This window comes from Bombina bombina, chromosome 3 (genome assembly GCF_027579735.1).
Source record: "Bombina bombina isolate aBomBom1 chromosome 3, aBomBom1.pri, whole genome shotgun sequence".
NCBI lineage: Eukaryota > Metazoa > Chordata > Amphibia > Anura > Bombinatoridae > Bombina > Bombina bombina.
In genome coordinates, this window is record NC_069501.1 from 327,929,975 (window position 1) to 327,955,838 (window position 25,864).

The following is a 25,864-nucleotide window of genomic DNA, read 5'->3' on the forward strand; positions in this document are numbered from 1 at the left end:
ATGGTGCCGGGATTATACACAGATATCACAATTAATATCCTTAAATCCCAATGTTCGACACTCTCTGACGTGGTGGTTAAATCACCAGCGTTTAGTTCAAGGGGCCTCTTTTGTTCGGCCAACCTGGACTGTGATCACAACAGATGCGAGTCTTTCAGGTTGGGGAGCTGTCTGGGGATCTCTGACAGCACAAGGAGTTTGGAAATCTCAAGAGGCGAGATTACCAATCAATATTTTAGAACTCTGTGCAATTCTCGGATACTTGTTTGGGTGGAATCCAGCTCTTGTCTAATTTTTGTGGTTCATATCCCAGGTGTAGACAATTGGGAGGCGGATTATCTCAGCCGTCAGACTTTACATCCAGGGGAGTGGTCTGTCCATCCGGATGTGTTTTCTCAGATTGTTCAGATGTGGGGTCTTCCAGAAATAGATCTGATGGCCTCTCATCTAAACAAGAAACTTCCCAGATACCTGTCCAGGTCCAGGGATTCTCAGGGGGAAGCAGTGGATGCGCTGACACTTCCTTGGTGTTATCAACCTGCTTATATCTTCCCGCCTCTAGTTCTCCTTCTGAGAGTGATCTCCAAGATCATCATGGAACAATTGTTTGTGTTGCTGGTGGCTCCAGCTTGGCCCCACAGGTTTTGGTATGCGGATCTTGTTCGGATGTCCAGTTGCCAACCTTGGCCACTTCCGTTAAGGCCGGACCTACTGTCTCAAGGTCCGTTTTTCCATCAGGATCTCAAATCATTAAATTTGAAGGTATGTAAATTGAATGCTTAGTATTAAGTCATAGAGGTTTCTCTGACTCAGTAATTAATACTATGTTACAAGCTCATAAATCTGTCTTTAGGAAGATTTATTATCGAGTTTGGAAGATTTACATTTCATGGTGTTCTTCTCATAAATTTTCTTGGCATTCTTTTAGAATTCCTAGAATTTTACAGTTTCTCCAGGATGGTTTGGATAGGGGTTTGTCTGCAAGTTCCTTGAAGGGACAAATCTCTGCTCTTTCAGTTTTATTTCACAGAAAGATTGCTGATATTCACTGTTTTGTACAGGCTTTAGTTCGTATTAAGCCGTCATTAAATCAATTTCTCCTCCTTGGAGTCTTAATTTGGGTTTGAAGGCATTACAGGCTCCTCCGTTTGAGCCTATGCATTCTTTGGACATTAAACTACTTTCTTGGAAAGTGTTTTTCCTTTTGGCCATCTCTTCTGCTAGAAGAGTGTCTGAGCTATCTGCTTTTTCTTGTGAATCTCCTTTTCTGATTTTTCATCAGTATAAGGCGGTTTTGAGTACTTCATTTTAATTTTTACCTAAGGTTGTGAATTCTAACAACATTAGTAGAGAAATTGTTGTCCCTTCCTTGTGTCCTAATCCTAAGAATCCTTTGGAACGATCCTTACATTCTTTGGATATGGTAAGAGCTTTGAAATATTATGTTGAAGCTACTAAAGATTTCAGGAAGACTTCTAGTCTATTTGTTATATTTTCTGGTCCTAGGAAAGGTCAGAAGGCATCTGCTATTTCCTTGGCCTCTTGGTTAAAGCTTTTAATTCATCAAGCTTATTTGGAGTTGGGTCAAGCCCCGCCTCAGAGAATTACAGCTCATTCAACTAGATCAGTCTCCACTTCGTGGGCTTTTAAGAATGGAGCTTCAGTTGATCAGATTTGCAAAGCAGCGACTTGGTCCTCTTTGCATACATTTACTAAATTCTACAGTTTTGATGTATTTGCTTCTTCTGAAGCAGTTTTTGGTAGAAGTTCTTCACGCAGCTGTTTCAGTTTTGATTCTTCTGCTGCTATTTTAAGTTTTTCTTTTCTTCATAAGAATAACTTATATTTGGGTTGTGGATTATTTTTTCAGCTTTTGGCTGTTGTTTATTTTTTATCCCTCCCTCTCTAGTGACTCTTGCGTGGAGTTCCTTATCTTGGGTATTTGATTTATGTAAGAACTTACCTGATAAATTCATTTTTTTCATATTGGCAAGAGTCCATGAGGCCCACCCTTTTTATGGTGGTTATGACTTTTTTGTATAAAGCACAATTATTCCAAATTTCTTTGTTGATGCTTTTTACTCCTTTCTTTATCACCCCACTACTTGGCTATTCGTTAAACTGAATTGTGGGTGTGGTGAGGGGTGTATTTATAGGCATTTTGAGGTTTGGGAAACTTTGCCCCTAGGATTGTATATCCCATACGTCACTAGCTCATAAACTCTTGCCAATATGAAATAAATGAATGTATCAGGTAAGTTCTTACATAAATTATGTTTTTTATTGTAGTCCTGTGTTGTTTTTATTTAAATAAAAAAAAAAATATAAGGTAAAATTTTCCAAATATGTAATAACTTAAAAAATAGAAGCTTACAGTTATAAATAAAAATGGGGGAAACTTTATTTAAAGGGACATTAAACACTTTAAGACTGTCATATATATTTAATAATATGTAGTAAAAATAATATTTATGTTGTCCCCTTTTACTGTGATTTTGAAAAATGTTGGCATTCCAATTCCTGTTAAAAGTGGAAGTGGAAACTCCGGATTTAACACTGCTATATATTTATTGAAAGCACAGCTATGTACTACTTGGAAGCTAGCTGAGCACATTTATTGAACCAATGACAAAAGGCATTTATGTGCAGCCACCAATCAGTAGCTAGCTCCCAGTAATGCATTGCAGCTCCTGAACCTACCAAGGTATTCTTTTCAACTAAGGATATCAAGAGAACAAAGCAAATTAGAGAATATTGGAAAGTTTTTTTAAATCACATGCTCTGTCTGAATCATTAAAGAAAAGTGTGGTTTCATGTCCCTTTAATTATTAAGCCCTATAATAGAGCAGTAAGCAGCTGTCTTTTCTAAAAATACTTAAATGATTGAACTTGAACTATGAAAGAGAGACAGAGATAATATAAGTATGTGCACTCACTGCAAATGAATAGTACTCAAACACAAAAGTATAATCAAAAGATATATTTTACTCTGTATATAAAACAAGAACAAAGCAAACACTAGACTTCTTCACAATCTAGAAACATGACACGTCTGCAAAAATCACAAATGCAGTGTGGTACAAAAATTAAAGAAGTAAAAACAAATACTTGCATGGATGCAGTATATAGATCTGCGGATAAACAATGCTGAATACGCTTCCTCACAAGAGGTCGGCTGACTTTCACTACACGTTTCATGGACCAATCCTCTTCAGGAGGTCAAGATGTATTATACTGCATTTATTTTATGTTTAATGCCCCTTTAGACTTGATTTGTCCCCATTAACAGAATGTTAAATATCCAATAAATGGGCTGAGTATCTAAACAATCTATTACTATTTATTTATGTTTTATGCTTTCTAAAATACTTACTGCTTCTTTCATTCCATCGGACAGCATGCAAATGATCCGCACAGTAATGGAACATGAACTCATGGTAAGAGTGTGAAGACCGTCCTTGTAACAAAGGCATTAGATCTTTGCCATCAATAATTCTGATATGAAAAAAAATACAATACCTCTGTCACAAATACATACACCTTATACTTACATTATTTATTAGCATTATTAGTACATACACATCTTCATTATTGTATACACCATAGATTATCCGTATGATCTATATCTGGAACACACAGACTATTATGTGAATGATGATTTGTAAATTAATTTTAAATGGGGGAAATTCTCTTGTTTATATAACCACAGATGCAGGAAAACACGAGATAATCTAGTTTATACGTGCAAATTCTTACAAATCTGGAGTATATAGTGCTAATATTGGAAACTTGTTAAAGTTAAGTGTACATGTGTATAAATTCCTTGTATTTAATTGAAAAAGGTTACAAGTTAATAAAGGATATTACATTCTTGCACTTGTTTTTGGCAGATAATACCATGTGATCAGCTGATATTGTCACTGTTTTTTAGTAATAACAATTCCAAAACCTTCAAAGCAAAATAGTCATCTGCGTTTTTACGCACAAGTTTTTGTAATCGAAAAACATAACACGCATGATAAATAAAAAACAAAATTGCAACTTTGGGGGTTTGGCAGTTACATCACAGGTTGAATATTTATTGATCCCTTTTAAAAGCATGTAGTAATACAAATAAGTGACGTGTGCAATTAACCTCTTGTGCTCCAAAACCATAGATATGTAGGTATAACTTTGTGAGGGATTTGAACAGGGGGATATAATAAAATGTATTAGGGTATTTATTATAATAAAAAGCATTGGGTTACTTCCCTAGTCTGTAGGGCAATTATTGTCAAAAAAATGACATGGTCTCAGCGACACTGCATATCTATGTGTTTTACCCCTGCAAACGGGTTGAACATATACTAGAAGGACCGCTCGGGACCCGCATATTGCAAGTCCCAAGAGTAAACTGCTGCTGAATTAGTTACACAGCTGGGCTTTGCGTGCACTGAGTACTGCTGATTAAAGGGTGATATATGTATAACTCTAGTCTTGGAATGCTCAAAGAAAGACTACGAAATATAGGGCTATATTACAGGTGGTGCACTAATTATGTTTTCTGCTCACGCACAAACTTCACTATAAGTAAGATTTTAAAGTGAGAAGGTTAGCACCCGTATTATAAGTTGAAAGTAAAAAGTTTGCATGCAAGCGAAACACTTATTGCTTGTGCCCTAACCGACACCGCATTAGGCCAACATCCCTAATCTAGTGATTTATGAATAGTTTACATTCCAATATTCTTCACATAGAAGAAAATTTTATTTTTAAATATATGTATATACATATGTATATATATATATATATATATATATATATATATATATATATATATATATATATATATATATACACACACACACACATATACACACATATATATAGTTTTTTTTTGTAAAATATATATCTATATGAATAAATACAGGTATAGATATAAATACAGATATATACTGTATACCGCCTCTCCTCCCTTCAATCTATTATGAATGCTTCTGCTAGACTCATCCACCTAAGTCAACGATCTACATCAGCTGCTCTGCTCTACCAGTTTCTACACTGGCTCCCCATACACTCCAGAATACAATTTAAAATATTAACCCTAACTTACAAAGCACTCAACAGTCTAACTCCCAACTATATTTCCTCTCTCATCGTGAAATATTCCCCATCCCGTCCTCTTCGATCAACCTCTGACCTATGTCTCTACACTCCTGTTATCTCTACATCCCACTACCGCCTCCAAGACTTCACATGTGCTGCTCCTTTCCTCTGGAACTCTATACCCCGCTCCATAAGACTGTCTCCAACCTTGTATAGCTTCAGACGCTCCTTGAAAACTCTTACCATCTCTCCTCCATCCCTCATCCGAACCAAACTAATACATGAACTGACTGACTCACTGCTGCAAATACAACCGATGTAACAAGCTACCCCAACCTTATGTCTCTGCACCCTAAACCTATAGACTGTGAGCTCTCCGGAGCAGGGCCCTCTTCCTCCTGTACTAGATTTGTTTAGTTTTGTTAGGTTTTGTATTTTATCACAAATCTTTGTCATTGTATACCCCATCACTGTACCCAGCACTACGGAATTTGGCTGCGCTATACAAAATGATGATGATGGTGAATGATGATGGATGAATGATGATGAGTGAATGATGATGGGTGAATGATGATGGGTGAATGATGATGGGTGAATGATGATGTATGAATGAATGAATGATGGATGGATGAATGAATGATGGATGAATGATGATGACGATAGATGAATAATGATGACGATGGATGAATGATGATGATGATGATGATGGATGAAGGATGATGATGATGGATGAATGATGATGATGGATGAAGATAATTATATATATATATTTATCTCTTATACATTTTGTTAGGATATTTATATGACCTATTGTTATCAGAAAGTGTTTATATATGAGTGTAAGGGGTCGATTTATTAAGGTGCGAGCAGACATGATACAATGTAGCGTATCATGTCCGCCACACATCGATAAATGCAGACAGCATACTCTGTCGGCATTTATTATTACACCAGCAGTTCTGGTGAACTGCTGGTGCAATGCCGCCCCCCTGCAGATTCGCTGACAATCGGCCGCTAGCAGGGGATGTTAATCAACCCGATCATATTCGATCGGCTTGATCTCTGTCTGCCGCCTCAGAGCAGGCGGACAGGTTATGGAGCTTGATAAATTGACCCCTAATTGTTTATTTTAATGTATTTATTTTGTTGAACTTTTTTTTTTTTTTTTTTTTAAACTCTTACACTTTGCGCTAGGTGTTCACTTGCGCTAATCCGCGGAGCACAAATTTTGTTTATGCTTCTGCAGAGGAGCAGGTGTGCAGTACAGCTTTTCTTTGCTATCTGTCTGATGACATCCAGCTTAAAATAAAAAAAAAGGCTTTTGCAGATGAAAAAGTGGGAGAAATGGAAAGTTGAGAGCTATTGTGGTATTCATAAACTTTTAAACAAGTGGTGTGGGAACGAGCTGAGCTATACAATTTAATGCCGAACATTATGGTTGGTGTAAATAATATGTTTACTGTCCCTTTATGTTTAATCCCACCTGTCTTGTGGTAATTTTCCTCCCCCTAGAAGGGTGACTGTGGTATACACATCCATAAGACTTGTTGGTTCATCAATAACTGTATTTGCAGGAATCACACCAGGCCATCGAAATATCCCAGGCACACGTATGCCACCTTCCAGTCCTCCCATACCTTTCCCACCTATAAGTTACAAGGTAAAAAAAAAGGTATCAAACTATTATATACTGTTTCCTATAATTTCATGGTAACATTTCTAAAAAATATTAACAGATTCAAATAAAGAAAATAAGATTAAATGCAGATGTATATGTCTAACAAATATAAATGCTGCATATCCTCTCGCCTGAATTTTGTAGACAACACACACTAGATTACAAGATGCATCATTAAAGAGACATCAAAAACATATTTTTAAAGTAACTGCAAGCATTTTTTAAGGGACATGAAACCCAAACATTTTTTTCCTTTCATGATTAAGATAGAGCATATCATTTTAAACAACTTTCCAATTTACTTACATTATCACATTTGCTTCGTTTTCTTGCTATCCTTTGTTGAAGGAGGCGAAATGCACTACTGGGACCTAGCTGAATACACAGAGTGGAACTTATGTGCAACCACCAATCAGCAGCTAACTCCCTGTAGTGACTTGCTGCTGCTGAGCCTACCTATATATGTTTTTCAACAAAAAATACCAAGAGAAAGAGGCAAATTACATAGAAGTCATTTTGAAAGTTTTATTTTTTATTTTTAATTGCATGCATTTGAATCATGAACGTTTTATTTAACTTAAAGGGACAGTCAAGTCCAAAAAAAAGTTCATGATTTAAATAGGGCATGTAATTTTAAACAACTTTCCAATTTACTTTTATCACCAATTTTGCTTTGTTCTCTTGGTATTCTTAGTTGAATGCTAAACCTAGAAGGTTCATATGCTAATTTCTTAGACCTTGAAGGCTGCCTCTTATCTAAATGCATTTTGACAGTTTTTCACCACTAGAGGGTGTTACTTCATGTGCTTCATATAGATAATTTTGAGCTCACGCACGTGAAGTTACCTAGGAGTGAGCACTGATTGGCTAAAATGCAAGTCTGTCAAAAGAACTGAAATAAGGGGGCAGTCTGGAGAGCCTTAGATACAAGGTAATTACAGAGGTAACAAATGTATTATTATAACGGTTTTAAATTGGAAGGAGAGAAAAAGGGAAGCATAAACTGGCACGCTTGTAAGGAGAAAGTCCACTAAGTAGGTGATGTGTGTGGATTAGTGTTTTAAAACATAACCTTTAATAAGTATTACATATAAAAAGATGGACTAAGCCACCACTAAAAACAAAATTTATGCTTACCTGATAAATTTCTTTCTCTTGTGGTGTATCCAGTCCACGGGTTCATCCATTACTTGTGGGATATTCTCCTTCCCAACAGGAAGTTGCAAGAGGACACCCACAGCAGAGCTGTCTATATAGCTCCTCCCCTAACTGCCACCCCCAGTCATTCGACCGAAGACAAGCAAGAAAAAGGAGAAACTATAGGGTGCAGTGGTGACTGTAGTTTAAAAATAAAAAACACCTGCCTTAAAGTGACAGGGCGGGCCGTGGACTGGATACACCACAAGAGAAAGAAATTTATCAGGTAAGCATAAATTTTGTTTTCTCTTGTAAGGTGTATCCAGTCCACGGGTTCATCCATTACTTGTGGGATACCAGTTGTGGGATTCGCAGTGAGTAAGTATGAGTGCTTCTACCATGCTTTCCTTCTGTGAATCTGAACCTAAATTTAGTCTGGTAATAGGTGTTGATAATATATGATAAAGGGTTAAAGGGGTTCCTGTGGTTGAAGCACAGGTTTGCGGAGGTTATAGTCCTGCCGGCAGTTGTGATACCCCTCCAGACAGGTGTAGAGTCCTGTGCTGGGATACGACAGGTATTGTGAGTCCTGTCTGTGATAAGCGCGCAAGAAATATATGAATGCCAGTTGATGGAGAGCTTTTAAGATAAGCTCCTCCGGGCAAAGGTGGCAGTGAGTGAGTCTCACGTATGTTAAAGTTTCCCATATTCATTCCCATAATAGAGTTTTGTTACCCACCTGAAGCTCATGTTGATATCTGATGCTTGCTTTGCTTTGTTTTGTTTGTGTTTTTTGATGCTGTGCGTAGAAAATATTAAGTGGATATGCATGTTATTATTGTGGCTATTATTGTGTTGAGAAATGGGAACTGCTTATAGATAAGAATGCACAGAGAAAATTACATGTATAAGGTAAAAGAAAAGAAGAGTTAATAGTTTCTGCAAAAGACAGAAATATTTTTTTAAAACACTGTTAGTGAGTACTGCTGTGTGATAAATAGAGAAATCTCTGTGTTAAAGAATGTAGCAGGCAAAGAAGGGGGGCCACCACTGAGCGCGCACATAGATAAAAAAAAAAAAAAAAAAAAAAAGTTTTTTTATTATAAGGATCATTGGGAATAATTTAAAGGTGAAATTGTATTAGTATTCTTTTGTAGAAAGCTTATTTTTTGTGTTATATGCGGTTGATTATATTTGGCTAGAGAGCTGCAGAATGGTGAATATCAAATTATACATAATGTTAAATCCAATAATTTTGTTGTTGTGGTTAAACTAATTAGCATTTATCAAGTTTTAGTGTGAATTTTATATTCTTAAGCAGTAAACAGTGTTTCTCCTTTAAGTAAAAATGAAACTTTGAGCTTGCCTTACTATCCTTGAGAAAGACTGATAACACTGTGCATGTTTTGGTTTTCTTTAAAAAAAAAAAAAAAAAGTTCTCTCTCGTGTTTTGCTTTGTCGCAGAGAGAAAGATTTGTACTTTACATTTAAAGCGGCAGTACTGATGTTCTATGTTATAAAAAATTATAAATATAAATTGCTCACTACAAAGAAACAAGTATTTATATTATATTCTGTCACAGAATATAGCTTAAAAATTATAATTTTATTTCTGTGGCTGTCAAACTGTATCTCACAGATATTTCAGAACTCTTTGTTATTTAAAATAACCCCCACTGCGTTCAATAAATAAATGAGATATTATTTAATGAAGTGATTTCAGTGACACTTTAAAAACAGAATTTATGCTTACCTGATAAATTACTTTCTCCAACGGTGTGTCCGGTCCACGGCGTCATCCTTACTTGTGGGATATTCTCTTCCCCAACAGGAAATGGCAAAGAGCCCAGCAAAGCTGGTCACATGATCCCCCCTAGGCTCCGCCTTCCCCAGTCATTCGACCGACGTAAAGGAGGAATATGCATAGGAGAAATCATATGATACCGTGGTGACTGTAGCTAGAGAAAATAAATCATCAGACCTGATTAAAAACCAGGGCGGGCCGTGGACCGGACACACCGTTGGAGAAAGTAATTTATCAGGTAAGCATAAATTCTGTTTTCTCCAACATAGGTGTGTCCGGTCCATGGCGTCATCCTTACTTGTGGGAACCAATACCAAAGCTTTAGGACACAGATGATGGGAGGGAACAAATCAGGTCGCCTAGATGGAAGGCACCACGGCTTGCAAAACCTTTCTCCCAAAAATAGCCTCAGATGAAGCAAAAGTATCAAATTTGTAGAATTTGGTAAAAGTGTGCAGTGAAGACCAAGTCGCTGCCTTACATATCTGATCAACAGAAGCCTCGTTCTTGAAGGCCCATGTGGAAGCCACAGCCCTAGTGGAGTGAGCTGTGATTCTTTCAGGAGGCTGCCGTCCGGCAGTCTCATAAGCCAATCGGATAATGCTTTTAAGCCAGAAAGAGAGAGAGGTAGAAGTTGCTTTTTGACCTCTCCTTTTACCAGAATAAACAACAAACAAAGAAGATGTTTGTCTGAAATCCTTAGTAGCTGCTAAGTAAAATTTGAGAGCACGAACTACATCCAAATTGTGCAATAAACGTTCCTTCTTTGAAACTGGATTAGGACACAAAGAAGGCACGACTATCTCCTGGTTAATATTTTTGTTAGAAACAACTTTCGGAAGAAAACCAGGTTTAGTATGCAAAACCACCTTATCTGCATGGAACACCAGATATGGAGGAGAACACTGCAGAGCAGATAACTCTGAAACTCTTCTTGCAGAAGAAATTGCAACCAAAAACAAAACTTTCCAAGATAATAACTTTATATCAACGGAATGTAGGGGTTCAAACGGAATCCCCTGAAGAACTGAAAGAACTAGATTGAGACTCCAGGGAGGAGTCAAATTTTTGTAAACAGGCTTGATTCTAACCAGAGCCTGAACAAAAGCTTGAACGTCTGGCACAGCCGCCAGCTTTTTGTGAAGTAAAACAGATAAAGCAGAAATCTGTCCCTTCAAAGAACTTGCAGATAATCCTTTCTCCAAACCTTCTTGAAGAAAGGATAGAATCCTAGGAATTTTTATCTTGTTCCATGGGAATCCTTTAGATTCACACCAACAGATATATCTTTCCCATATTTTATGGTAGATTTTTCTAGTTACAGGCTTTCTAGCCTGAACAAGAGTATCAATGACAGAATCTGAGAACCCTCGCTTTGATAAAATCAAGCGTTCAATCTCCAAGCAGTCAGTTGGAGTGAGGCCAGATTCGGATGTTCGAACGGACCTTGAACAAGAAGGTCCTGTCTCAGAGGTAGCTTCCATGGTGGAGCCGATGACATATTCACCAGGTCTGCATACCAAGTCCTGCGTGGCCACGCAGGAGCTATCAAGATCACCGATACCCTCTCCTGTTTGATCCTGGCTACCAGCCTGGGAATGAGAGGAAACGGTGGGAACACATAAGCTAGGTTGAAGGTCCAAGGTGCTACTAGTGCATCCACTAGAGCCGCCTTGGGATCCCTGGATCTGGACCCGTAGTAAGGAACCTTGAAGTTCTGGCGAGACGCCATCAGATCCATGTCTGGGATGCCCCATAATTGAGTTATTTGGGCAAAGATTTCTGGATGGAGTTCCCACTCCCCCGGATGAAATGTCTGACGACTCAGAAAATCCGCTTCCCAATTTTCCACTCCTGGGATGTGGATTGCAGACAAGTGGCAGGAGTGAGTCTCCGCCCATTGAATTATTTTGGTCACTTCTTCCATCGCCAGGGAACTCCTTGTTCCCCCCTGATGGTTGATATACGCAACAGTCGTCATGTTGTCTGATTGAAACCTTATGAATTTGGCCTTTGCTAGCTGAGGCCAAGCCTTGAGAGCATTGAATATCGCTGTCAGTTCCAGAATGTTTATCGGTAGAAGAGATTCTTCCCGAGACCAAAGACCCTGAGCTTTCAGGGGTTCCCAGACCGTGCCCCAGCCCACCAGACTGGCGTCGGTCGTGACAATGACCCACTCTGGTCTGCGGAAGCTCATCCCTTGTGACAGATTGTCCAGGGTCAGCCACCAACGGAGTGAATCTCTGGTCCTCTGATCTACTTGTATCGTTGGAGACAAGTCTGTATAATCCCCATTCCACTGTCTGAGCATGCACAGTTGTAATGGTCTTAGATGAATTCGCGCAAAAGGAACTATGTCCATTGCCGCAACCATCAAACCTATTACTTCCATGCACTGCGCTATGGAAGGAAGAAGAACAGAATGAAGTACTTGACAAGAGTTTAGAAGTTTTGATTTTCTGGCTTCTGTCAGAAAAATCTTCATTTCTAAAGAGTCTATTATTGTTCCCAAGAAGGGGACTCTTGTTGACGGAGATAGAGAACTTTTCTCTACATTCACTTTCCACCCGTGAGATCTGAGAAAGGCTAGGACAATGTCCGTATGAGCCTTTGCTTGTTGCAGGGACGACGCTTGAATCAGAATGTCGTCCAAGTAAGGTACTACTGCAATGCCCCTTGGTCTTAGCACCGCTAGAAGGGACCCTAGTACCTTTGTGAAAATTCTTGGGGCAGTGGCTAATCCGAATGGAAGTGCCACAAACTGGTAATGTTTGTCCAGAAAGGCGAACCTTAGGAACTGATGATGTTCCTTGTGGATAGGAATATGTAGATACGCATCCTTTAAATCCACCGTGGTCATGAATTGACCTTCCTGGATGGTAGGAAGAATTGTTCGAATGGTTTCCATTTTGAACGATGGAACCCTGAGAAATTTGTTTAAGATCTTGAGATCCAAGATTGGTCTGAATGTTCCCTCTTTTTTGGGAACTATGAACAGATTGGAGTAGAATCCCATCCCTTGTTCCTTTAATGGAACAGGATGAATCACTCCCATTTTTAACAGGTCTTCTACACAATGTAAGAATGCCTGTTTTTTTTATGTGGTCTGAAGACAATTGAGACCTGTGGAACCTTCCCCTTGGGGGTAGCTCCTTGAATTCCAGAAGATAACCTTGGGAGACTATTTCTAGGGCCCAAGGATCCAGAACATCTCTTGCCCATGCCTGAGCGAAGAGAGAAAGTCTGCCCCCCACCAGATCCGGTCCCGGATCGGGGGCCAACATCTCATGCTGTCTTTGTAGCAGTAGCAGGTTTCTTGGCCTGCTTACCTTTGTTCCAGCCTTGCATTGGCCTCCAGGCTGGCTTGGCTTGAGACGTATTACCCTCTTGCTTAGAGGGTGTAGAGCTTGAGGCTGGTCCGTTTCTACGAAAGGGACGAAAATTAGGCTTATTTTTAGCCTTGAAAGACCTATCCTGAGGAAGGGCATGGCCCTTTCCCCCAGTGATATCTGAAATAATCTCTTTCAAGTCAGGGCCAAACAGCGTTTTCCCCTTGAAAGGAATATTAAGCAATTTGTTCTTGGATGACGCATCCGCTGACCAAGACTTTAGCCAAAGCGCTCTGCGCGCCACAATAGCAAACCCTGAATTTTTCGCCGCCAATCTAGCTAATTGCAGGGTAGCGTCTAGAGTAAAAGAGTTAGCCAATTTAAGAGCACGAATTCTGTCCATAATCTCCTCATAAGAGGTATCTTTATCTAGCGACTTTTCTAGTTCATCAAACCAGAAACACGCTGCTGTAGTAACAGGAACAATGCATGAAATTGGCTGTAGAAGGTAACCTTGCTGAACAAACATCTTTTTAAGCAAACCTTCTAACTTTTTATCCATAGGATCTTTGAAAGCACAACTATCTTCTATAGGGATAGTAGTGCGTTTGTTTAAAGTAGAGACCGCCCCCTCGACCTTAGGGACTGTCTGCCATAAGTCCTTTCTGGGGTCGACTATAGGAAACAATTTCTTAAATATAGGGGGAGGGACAAAAGGTATGCCGGGCCTTTCCCATTCTTTGTTTACAATATCCGCCACCCGCTTGGGTATAGGAAAAGCTTCGGGGGGCACCGGGACCTCTAGGAACTTATCCATCTTACATAATTTCTCTGGAATGACCAAATTGTCACAATCATCCAGAGTAGATAACACCTCCTTAAGCAGAGCGCGGAGATGTTCCAATTTAAATTTGAACGTAATAACATCAGGTTCAGCTTGTTGAGAAATTTTTCCTGAATCTGAAATTTCTCCCTCAGACAAAACCTCCCTAGCCCCTTCAGACTGGTGTAAGGGCATGTCAGAACCATTATCATCGGCGCCCTCATGCTCTTCAGTATCTAAAACAGAGCAGTCGCGCTTTCGCTGATAAGTGGGCATTTTGGCTAAAATGTTTTTAATAGAATTATCCATTACAGCCGTTAATTGTTGCATAGTAAGAAGAATTGGCGCACTAGATGTACTAGGGGCCTCTTGTGTGGGCAAGACTGGTGTAGACACATAAGGGGATGATGCAGTACCATGCTTACTCCCCTCACTAGAGGAATCATCTTGGGCATCATTTTCACTATCACATGCATCACATCAATTTAAATGAGAAGGAACTTTGGCTTCCTGACATACAGAACATAGTCTATCTGATGGTACAGACATGTTAAACAGGCATAAACTTGATAACAAAGTACAAAAAACGTTTTAAAATAAAACCGTTACTGTCACTTTAAATTTTAAACTGAACACACTTTATTACTGAATATGCGAAAAAGTATGAAGGAATTGTCCAAAATTCATCAAAATTTCACCACAGTGTCATAAAGCCTTAAAAGTATTGCACACCAAATTTGAAAGTCTTAACTCTTAAAATAACGGAACCGGAGCCGTTTTTACATTTAACCCCTATACAGTCCCTGGTATCTGCTTTGCTGAGACCCAACCAAGCCCAGAGGGGAATACGATACCAATTGACGCCTTCAGCACGCTTTTTCAGTGTATCAGAGCTCCTTACACATGCATCTGCATGCTTAGCTTCCCAAAAAACAACTGCGCATTAGTGGCGCGAAACTGAGGCTCTGCCTATGACTAGAGAAGGCCCCCAGTGAAAAAGGTGTCCAATACAGTGCCTGCCGTTTTTTTTATCAAAATTCCCAAGATAAAAATAACTCCTCAAAGTAACAAACCATTAAACATGTTTATAAAACAAACGTTTTAGCCCAGAAAAATGTCTACCAGTCTTTAAAGCCCTTGTGAAGCCCTTTATAACTTGTTATTAAAATGGCTTACCGGATCCCATAGGGAAAATGACAGCTTCCAGCATTACCAAGTCTTGTTAGAAATGTGTCATACTTCAAGCAGCAAAAGTCTGCACACTGTTCCCCCCAACTGAAGTTACTTCATCTCAACAGTCCTGTGTGGAAACAGCCATCGATTTTAGTAACGGTTGCTAAAATCATCTTCCTCTTACAAACAGAAATCTTCATCTCCTTTCTGTTTCAGAGTAAATAGTACATACCAGCACTATTTTAAAATAACAAACTCTTGATTGAAGAATAAAACTACATTTAAACACCAAAAAACTCTAAGCCATCTCCGTGGAGATGTTGCCTGTACAACGGCAAAGAGAATGACTGGGGAAGGCGGAGCCTAGGGGGGATCATGTGACCAGCTTTGCTGGGCTCTTTGCCATTTCCTGTTGGGGAAGAGAATATCCCACAAGTAAGGATGACGCCGTGGACCGGACACACCTATGTTGGAGAAATATATATAGTTATTTGGCTACTAACCAGTCAACAACTATAACTGTATTCAGTTTCATTGCTGCTTAACAGCTAAGTCGTCGTCTATAATGTGTCTATAATAAACATCCTTATATTAAGGCGATAGGTGACTGCAAACAAATGATGCACAATTTATCTGCTTCTACTGCATTTATATAACTTGCTAATTTATCTGATTATAGTTTTAGTTTTATTTATATGGCTTACGTGTATTTTGTCTCTTGGTGTTGTAATTAGATTTATACAGCCTGTGATAAGAGGCAGCCCTCAAAGGCTTAAAAATTAGCATATGAGCCTACCTATGTTTGGTTTAAATCTAGGAAGGTTGGTTAAAATTAAAAGTCCTATCTGAATAATGAAATTTTCATTTATCCTAGAATGTCCCTTTAACAGTGGCTACCGTGGTTATCTGATCTTTCCCAAATAAGCGCAATTTTATTTGTATAATATACAACTGAAGTTTCTTGGGCATCTGCTGTGATTGCTTTCTTTGTGTGATATCAAAGTTTTGTACATAGTGGATGTTTTTAATTGTTTGTAGTGTTCTGAGAGTGTTGCATTTCAGTGACTGTCAGAATATGTGTTGAATTTTAAGTTTATTGTGGTTGTTTGAAATTTGTGTCAGCAGCTAATGTTTTGTTTTGCGAAAGACAAGAACAATTGGTTTTCACTGTTTGTTTGTTATGTTTTTCTCTTTTGTGACTACGTGTGGAAGCGTGCTGTATGGACAGCATAGTGAATAGTGAAGTGTATTTCATTTTGCTTGCTATTGAGAATTGTCTCTGCATGAGTGGAGTGCATGATTTGTCATTTAGTTTCTTGTTATCTTGTGTTTGCGTGTCACATGAGATGTTTCACGCAAACATGGGGGAAGTATTGATGAGTATTGATGAATATCTTTATGTAATGGGGGTGATTGTTTTTAGGAGGTGAACCTAAAACGTTTTGAATCTCCTCGTACAATGTTATTGTCTAACCACCAGCTGTGCCCTAAATTTCCTTGTCTTACCCCTATGCAGGATGCACTACGTCCCTAGGATTGTCTAGAACTTTCCTTCATTGGGAATCTGGCCACGGAAAAGCATCTACCTTGATGGCCACCCCGGTCGTAGCCTGTACACGCACACCCCACTCCTTTTTTTCTCTCCCTCCCTGGTGGATTAGATCTTTTTATTGTCTTTCTGTGTTAATTTCAGATGCCTAAAATGTTTTATTTTTCTATTTGGTTCTTAACACTATATTTGTATTTGCAGGATGAGAGTATGCAGCTGTCTTCAGAGATTGAAAGACACTAACTGAATTATTTCTGAGTTCCCATATTTAGGTCAAATCTGTACAGGCAAAATTCCATAAGTGCACTCTTCAAAAGATTAAAGATGGAAAGCAAGTAAACCTTTAAAGAAAGAAAAGATGAAGATGAAAAACCTTTTGTCAAGCTTGTTTTAACCACCATACTGCAGTAAAAGTTGCTGAACTATCTTTGGATCCATTCTTTGCTTTGCATGCTGGTACCAGCCCCAGAACTGGACTCTGTGTAATCCATGACTGTTTCCTCTGATGTGTGTCTTCAGGACATAAAGACTATCCTTCTCTGGACTGTGCCTTACCGCTCGATATGGAGGTCCTGTTATGCTGTTACAGGGTCAACCAATTAAATTAGGGGAGAATTGCTTAACTCAATTCCTTATATTGCTTGTTTTGTATTCTCTTGTATTTGTTTTATTTTTTATTGATCATTATTGGGTCTAAGAAATCATATGCTTCATTGGTATTAGTGCACGTTGTAGTTTATGTGCTTAACAAAGTAACCCTTTACATAAATGTAACTGTGAACTTCGCACTATTGTACCCTATTGAATGGCCCACTGAGTATAAAAATATGTTTAAGGAAAATGCTGCAATATATCATAATATTTTAGACCCTTCACCCTTTAGAACATAAGGAGGACACGTCTAAGCTAGAAGTTTATAGTAAATATACAGAGAAATGTTTGTTTAGGGAATAGCATAATTATAGTTTATGAAAGCAAATGTATTTTTCCCTTTTATTAATTAGTATGGTATCTGCAAAGTGAATTTGGTCATTCCTGATGTTTGTCAAAGAGAGTAATTCTTACCATAAAGTTGTGTTTACCTTTAAAAGAGCTTGTAGTTTTAAATGATGTTCTGTGTGTATGCTTTCCTCATACAGGAGTGTGAGAGAATTTAGGTTGCATAAAATAATTAATAAACTAGTAGTGTTTATATCAGATGAGATTGTTGAATATTAGGATCATGGTTGGAGAATTATAAACATTATAGATAGCAGCCATGCAGAATAAAGCAACACAAGGTTCTTTTATTTTTTTAGAAGTTCAAAGTGACACTGTAAAGAAATTCATTTATTTTTATTGACTGTTTTCTTTTTTTCATTGTTACTACAGGGCAGGCCTTAGCATAAGTTTTAGCATAACCATTCAGGCCCTTGATGAAGTCTGACAGGTTTTCACTTGCTTAGTATTCATGAAGTATCATTTAAAAGTGGATAGAGAAGTTGTAAATTATTCTCTGAGAAATATCAATGTATTTAGTTTGTATTATATATCAACAATGTTTTGTTTGATTTTAAATGACATAGGATGAAAGTGACGTTTTATTTGGACATAATTGTGATTGTATTGCGGTGTGTACTCATCCTGTACTGTTTCTGTTTCTGCTTCCTAGACTCCCTGTGACTCGAGTGTTTGCTTGCCATGGGTATCCACTGGTTGCCTTGTCTACCCCATGAACAAACCATCAGATTTCCAGTATCTCCCTGCGGAAGATCCGTGGATAAGCACCCCTACTGCAAATGAACTGTTGGAGAACTGTATTATAGCAAAGTGTCAAGGTGCAGCGCTCTCAAATGGACAAAGACTGTTCCTAAAGTGTTCAGAGGCCACCTAGAGACAGTTGTGCTGTTGCTATGTCATGCTTTACTGTGGAGAAGGAACTGTTGGACGTATTGGGGGGTGCTAGCAATGCAGGTGGAGAAATAAACGATGCAGCCTTGTTTGGGGGTAGATGTGGGGCTGGTTGGGTCTCTGTGCCGGTAGACCGGTAGTTTTGGGAAGGCTGGAAGATAGATGGAAGGTATTGGAGGGGCTGTACTTATATGCAGTGACAATTAGCCTATAAAAGTATATCACGAAATAGGAATATTTTTCTCTTTAGTATTCTTATAGAGTTCTGTTACCATAATATAAGGCTTTACTAACTTTCTATGCCTGTCTATTTTTATGTTATTCTGTTAGAATAAAAGGATGGTATGTTAGGGGTAATATGAACCTGACGGCAGCCATCTTGTTCCTCGCAGCCATCTTGTGATGATTAGCATCCATTTTGTAATGATTACACTTTATTATACTGGGTTATTATGTAGTGAGAAATATGCTGATGTTAGTAAAATTGTATTAGTATTACTGGCCTTGTAGAAGGTTCCTGGCAAGGCGCCTGGAAGGCTGTTATCTAGGTAAGATGGCCAAACGACCTTGCTTTAGGCTGAAATATGTGCACAGATATATTTTTGCTACTGTCATAAGAAACACTCCTTCATACTCCTCTTTTTCTCATGTATTTTTGTAAGCTTCTGTTGTTCATGAAATATGGTACGAGATGACGCGGTCCTAACGTGTCATCCCATTAACCCTATATGCTGGTACTGTACACTATAAGAACTGCTTGCACTGTTCAATAAAGAGAATTGGCTTTAGATCATATTGCTGCGTGGTCTGAGTCATTCTAAGGGACCCTTATCAGATAATCTACATATGCCTCAGGTGGTACACTAGGCCCCAGGCTGTGGCCTGAACTGACACCCCCCAGTGGGATTTTACACCTTACACCAATACCAAAGCTTTAGGACGCGGATGAAGGGAGGGACAAGGCAGGAACTTAAACAGAAGGCACCACTGCCTGTAAGACCTTTCTCCCAAAAATAGCCTCCGAGGAAGCAAAAGTATCAAATTTGTAGAATTTGGAAAAAGTATGAAGCGAAGACCAAGTCGCCGCCTTACAAATCTGTTCAACAGAGGCCTCGTTTTTAAAAGCCCATGTGGAAGCCACTGCTCTAGTGGAATGAGCTGTAATTCTTTCAGGAGGCTGCTGGCCAGTAGTCTCATAAGCTAAACGGATTATGCTTCTCAGCCAAAAAGAAAGAGAAGATGCCGAAGCCTTTTGGCCTCTCCTCTGTCCAGAGTAGACAACAAACAATGCAGACGTTTGACGAAAATCCTTAGTAGCTTGTAAATAAAACTTTAAAGCACGAACCACGTCAAGATTGTGTAATAGACGTTCCTTCTTTGAAGAAGGATTAGGACACAGTGACGGAACAACAATCTCCTGATTGATATTCTTATTAGATACCACCTTAGGAAGAAACCCAGGTTTGGTACGCAAAACTACCTTATCTGCATGGAAGTTCAGATAAGGTGAATCACACTGTAAGGCAAATAACTCTGAAACTCTTCAAGCCGAAGAGATAGCTACCAAAAACAGAACGTTCCAAGATAAAAGCTTGATATCTATGGAATGCAGAGGTTCATAGGAACCCATTGAAGAACTTTAAGAACTAAATTTAAACTCCATGGCGGAGCAACAGGTTTAAACACAGGCTTGATTCTAACTAAAGCCTGACAAAACGCCTGAACGTCTGGAACATCTGCCAGACGTTTGTGCAGAAGAATAGACAGAGCAGAAATCTGTCCCTTTAAGGAACTAGCTGACAATCCCATCTCCAACCCTTCTTGGAGAAAGGATAATATTCTAGGAATCCTGACTTTAATCCATGAGTAACCCTTGGATTCACACCAATGAAGATATCTACACCATATCTTATGATAGATTTTCCTGGTGACAGGCTTTCGAGCCTGAATTAAGGTATCAATGACCAACTCGGAGAAACCATGTTTTGATAAAATCAATCGCTCAATCTCCAAGCAGTCAACCGCAGAGAAATTAGATTTGGATGTTTGAATGGACCTTGGAGTAGAAGGTCCTGCCTCAGCGGCAGAGTCCATGGTGGAAGGGATGACATGTCCACCAGATCTGCATACCAAGTCCTGTGTGGCCACGCAGGTGCTATCAAAATCACAGAAGCTCTCTCCTGCTTGATCTTGGCAGGAGGAGAGGAAATGGTGGGAACACATAAGCCAGGCTGAAGGACCAGGGCGCTGCTAGAGCATCTATCAGCGCTGCTTGGGGATCCCTTGACCTGGACCCGTAACAAGGAAGCTTGGCGTTCTGACGAGACGCCATCAGATCCAGTTCTGGTTTGCCCCATAGTTGAATCAGCTGGGCAAATACCTCCGGATGGAGCTCCCACTCCCCCGGATGAAAAGTCTGCCGACTTAGAAAATCCGCCTCCCAGTTCTCTACTCCTGGGATATGTATAGCTGAGAGATGGCAAGAGTGAACCTCTGCCCATGAAACCTCCAACATCGCCAGGGGGCTTCTTGTTCCCCCCTGATGGTTGATATAGGTTACAGTCGTGATATTGTCCAACTGAAATCTGATGAACCTGACCGCAGCTAGTTGAGGCCAAGCCTGAAGAGCATTGAATATCGCTCTCAGTTCCAGAATGTTTATCGGAAGGAGGGCTTCTTCCTGAGTCCATGAACCCTGAGCCTTCAGGGAGCACCAGACTGCGCCCCAGCCCAGAAGGCTGGCATCTGTCATCACTATAGTCCACTCTGGCCTGTGGAAACTCATTCCCCTGGACAGATGGACCAGAGATAACCACTAGAGAAGAGAATCCCTGGTCTCTTGATCCAGATTTAGCAGAGGGGACAAATCTGTGTAATCCCCATTCCACTGATTGAGCATGCAAAGTTGCAGTGGTCTGAGATGTAGGCGGGCAAACGGAACTATGTCCATTGCGGCTACAATTAGGCCGATTACTTCCATACACTGAGCCACTGACGGCCGAGAAGTGGAATGAAGAGCACGGCAGGAAGTTAAAAGTTTTGATAACCTGACCTCTGTCAGAAAATTTTTCATTTCTACTGAATCTATCAGTGTTCCTAGGAAGGAAACTCTTGTGAGAGGGGAGAGAGAACTCTTTTCTTCGTTCACCTTCCACCCGTGAGACCTCAGAAAGGCCAGAACAATGTCCGTATGGGACTTGGCGATTTGAAAAGTCGACCCCTGTATCAGAATGTCATCTAAGTAAGGAGCCACCACTATGCCTTGTGGCCTTAGAACCGCCAGAAGGGACCATAGAACCTTCGTAAAGATTCTTGGTGCCGTGGCTAACCCAAAGGGAAGAGCCACAAACTGGTAATGCCTGTCTAAGAAGGCGAACCTGAGGAACTGATGATGATCTCTGTGAATCGGAATGTGGAGATAAGCATCCTTTAAGTCCACGGTAGTCATATATTGACCCTCCTGGATCATAGGGAGGATGGTTCGGATAGTCTCCATCTTGAAGGATGGGACCCTGAGAAATTTGTTTAGGATCTTTAGATCCAAGATTGGTCTGAAAGTTCCCTCTTTTTTGGGAACTATAAACAGATTTGAATAGAAGCCCTGCCCCTGTTCCTCCCTTGGAACTGGGTGGATCACTCCCATAACCAGTAGGTCTTGAACGCAACGTAAGAATGCCTCTCTCTTTATCTGGTTTACAGATTATTGTGAGAGATGAAATCTCCCCGTTGGAGATGAAGCTTTGAAGTCCAGAAGATATCCCTGGGAAACAATCTCTAATACCCAGGGATCCTGGACGTCTCTTGCCCAAGCCTGGGCGAAGAGAGGTCTGCCCCCCACTAGATCCAGTCCCAGACCGGGGGCTACTCCTTCATGCTGTCTTAGAGGCAGCCGCAGGTTTCTTGGCCTGCTTCCCCTTGTTCCAAGCCTGGTTAGGTCTCCAGACTGGTTTGGGCTGGGCAAAATTTCCCTCTTGTTTTGCATTAGAGGAAACTGAAGCTGCACCACTCTTGAAGTTTCAAAAGGAACGAAAATTATTCTGTTTGGTCCTCAATTTATTGGACCTGTCCTGAGGAAGGGCGTGACCTTTACCTCCAGTAATATCAGAAATGATCTCCTTCAGACCGGGCCCGAATAGGGTCTGTCCCTTGAAGGGAATGTTAAGAAGCTTAGACTTAGAAGTAACGTCTGCTGACCAGGACTTGAGCCATAGCGCCCTACGCGGCAAAATGGCAAAACCTGAATTCTTAGCCGTTAGCTTGGCTAAATGAAAAATGGCGTCAGAAATAAAGGAGTTAGTTAACTTAAGAGCTTTAATCCTGTCTAGAATATCGTCTAACGGGGTCTCTACCTGTAGAGCCTCCTCAAGAGACTCAAACCAAAAGGCAGCTGCAGCAGTAACCGGGGCAATGCATGCAAGAGGCTGGAGAATAAAACCTTGATGTATAAAAATTTTCTTAAGGAGACCCTCCAATTTTTTATCCATAGGATCTAGGAAAGCACAACTGTCCTCGACGGGGATAGTTGTACGCTTAGCTAGGGTAGAGACTGCTCCCTCCACCTTAGGAACCGTCTGCCACGAGTCCCGTATGGTGGCATCTATGGGAAACATCTTTTTGAAAGCAGGAGGGGGAGAGAACGGCACACCTGGTCTATCCCATTCCTTAGTAATAATTTCCGAAAACCTCTTAGGGACTGGAAAAACATCAGTGTAAACAGGCACTGCAAAGTATTTGTCCATTTTACACAATTTCTCTGGAACCACAATGGGGTCACAGTCATCCAGAGTCGCTAAAACCTCCCTAAGCAATAAGCGGAGGTGTTCAAGCTTAAATTTAAACGCTGTCATTTCAGAATCAGACTGAAGTAACGCCTTCCCTGAGTCTGAAATGTCACCCACAGATAGAAGCTCACCTGCCTCGGCTTCTGAGTATTGTGAGGGTATATCGGACACAGGCAATAAAGCGTCAGAAAGCTCTGTATTAGTTCTAGCCCCAGAGCTGTCTCGCTTTCCTTGTAGCCCTGGCAGTTTGGAGAATACCTCTGTGAGGGTAGCATTCATAACTGCCGCCATGTCCTGTAAGGTAAAAGAATTAGACGCGCTAGATGTACTTGGCATCACTTGAGCGGGAGTTATAGGTTCTGACACATGGGGAGAGTTAGATGGCATAATCTCCCTCTTTTCAGTCAGAGAATCCCCTGGAGATAAATCTTTAAGCGCCATAATATGGTCTTTATAGTTTATAGAAATTTCAGTACATTTGGTACACATTCTAAGAGGGGGTTCCCACCATGGCTTCCAAACATATTGAACAAGGAGTTTCCTCTATGTCAGACATGTTTAACAGACTAGTAATGAGACAAGCAAGCTTGGAAAACACTTTAATAAAGGTGAAACAGCAATTAAACAAAAATGTTACTGTGCCTTTAAGAGAAAAAAACTAGCACTTAAACTGCAAAACAGTGTAAAAATACAGTAAAGTCTTTGAAATTTTTACAGTGTGAGTAAGGGACTAAAGCAACATTGCACCCACTTGCAAATGGATGATTAACCCCATAGGCCCCAAAACGGATTGAAAAACGTTAAAAAACGTTAAAACTCAATTGAGCACCGTGCCACAGCTCTGCTGAGGCTCCTACCTGCCCTCAAATACGATTTTGTGCAGAAATAACCCCTTTGAAATGGTTCTCAGATGCCAGAGGCCTCCTCTAGTGAAGCTGGATGTCTCAGTCTGAATTAAAACTGCACAGTTAAAGCACTAAAATAGGCCCCTCCCACCATGTACTGGATGTCAGAGGGGCCTTAAGAAAGTACTCCTAGGAGTATCTGACTAGCCATGTGGAAACTAGGCCCCAAATAAAGACTTATCTCCCTCAGAGAAAAAACGTCCTATTTATGAAATCATGTAAACGTTTTGTCACTAAGTAATATGTATATTAACATGAGTATTACCCTGTTTTGTAATCATGAACCCAGTCGCTGTTAAATCACTGCATCAGGCTTACCTCAAATAGACAAGGCTGTGTCAGCATTTTCTAGAACTTTTTCATCTCTCTAGAAATAAAAATACTGAACATACCTCAAAGCAGGGAATCTGCAGGCCGTTCCCCCAACTGAAGTTTTCCCATATTCATCAGTTATGTGTGAGAACAGCAATGGACCTTAGTTACAAACCGCTAAGATCATCAAACCTCCAGGCAGAATTCTTCTTCTAATTTCTGCCTGAGAGTAAAATAGTACAACGCCGGTACCGTTTAAAAATAACAAACTCTTGATTGAAGGTAAAACTACACTAAGTCACCACATATCTCTTGATACTTCCTTTCTTGTCGAGAGTTGCAAGAGAATGACTGGGGGTGGCAGTTAGGGGAGGAGCTAAATAGACAGCTCTGCTGTGGGTGTCCTCTTGCAACTTCCTGTTGGGAAGGAGAATATCCCACAAGTAATGGATGAACCCGTGGACTGGATACACCTTACAAGAGAAATCATATTTAAAAAGTGTCAAAGAATAGACACACCAGCTCCTCTCAAGAACGATACAGTAATCAATCTGTATCGATTGTACCCAACCAGTTTATGCTTCCCTTTTTCTTTCCTTCCAATTTAAATGTGTAACGCATTAGCATAAGGCACTGCCCACCTCTGAATATTAAGGTTTGTTTGAGGGGGATTTGTGGAGATAGTCCTTAACCCCCCCTTTTCCCTAGGGGTTTTAGGGAAACCATTTCTACTATTATTATAACTGTGTTAGTTATGCAACACTGGGGAATGGGTAATATAGGGATTTTCTATATTTTTAAACAAAAATTCTGGTGTTGACTGTCCCTTTAATTGTCTCTTGGTACAGTGCTTCTACATATATTTGTATGTACAATTTGACAGGTGTTTTCTTATTACTCGTGTAACGTATAATAAAAAAGTAAACCATTAACAGAATTTATTGATATGTTTTGGAATGAGAAACATTGATAAAAGGAACAAGGAAGTACAGTAAAAAAGTGATTATAAACTCTTTAATGCAATAAATTTAAATTCAATTCTGCAATTTTTAAATTTCAAGTTTTTTTCCCAACAAGACATCAGTTTCATGGGCGTGTTTTATTAAATCTGGGCTATTAATTAATTCAAACTGAACTCTTTTTAGATTTTGAAACTAAACATTTTCGGGGCAAAAAAACATTTTATATTATTTTAGAAAAAAAAGCTAGTAAGTACTGTGTTAGCCAGTTTAACATATTGCAACAAAATAAAAAATCTTATGTTTATGTGATATCTTTAAAGGGACAGTAAAGTCAAAATTAAACTTTAAGATTCAGACAGAACATGTCATTTAAAAACAACTTCCAGTTTACTTTTGTTTGTTAATTGCTTTGTTCTCTTGGCATCCTTTGTTTAAA

The 25,864-nt window shown here is 39.7% G+C and overlaps 1 protein-coding gene across 1 annotated transcript in view; it reads right to left on the reverse strand.

The window, feature by feature from the left end:
* Positions 1-25,864, reverse strand: part of LOC128653253 (arylsulfatase D) — a 290,960-nt gene that overhangs the window by 84,623 nt on the left and 180,473 nt on the right. The window contains exons 8-9 of the mRNA XM_053706442.1: positions 6,569-6,731; positions 3,374-3,495 (exon numbers count right to left, since the gene is read on the reverse strand). Of these exons, the coding sequence (XP_053562417.1) occupies positions 3,374-3,495; positions 6,569-6,731 (285 nt within the window). The remainder of the gene's footprint in view (positions 1-3,373; positions 3,496-6,568; positions 6,732-25,864) is intronic.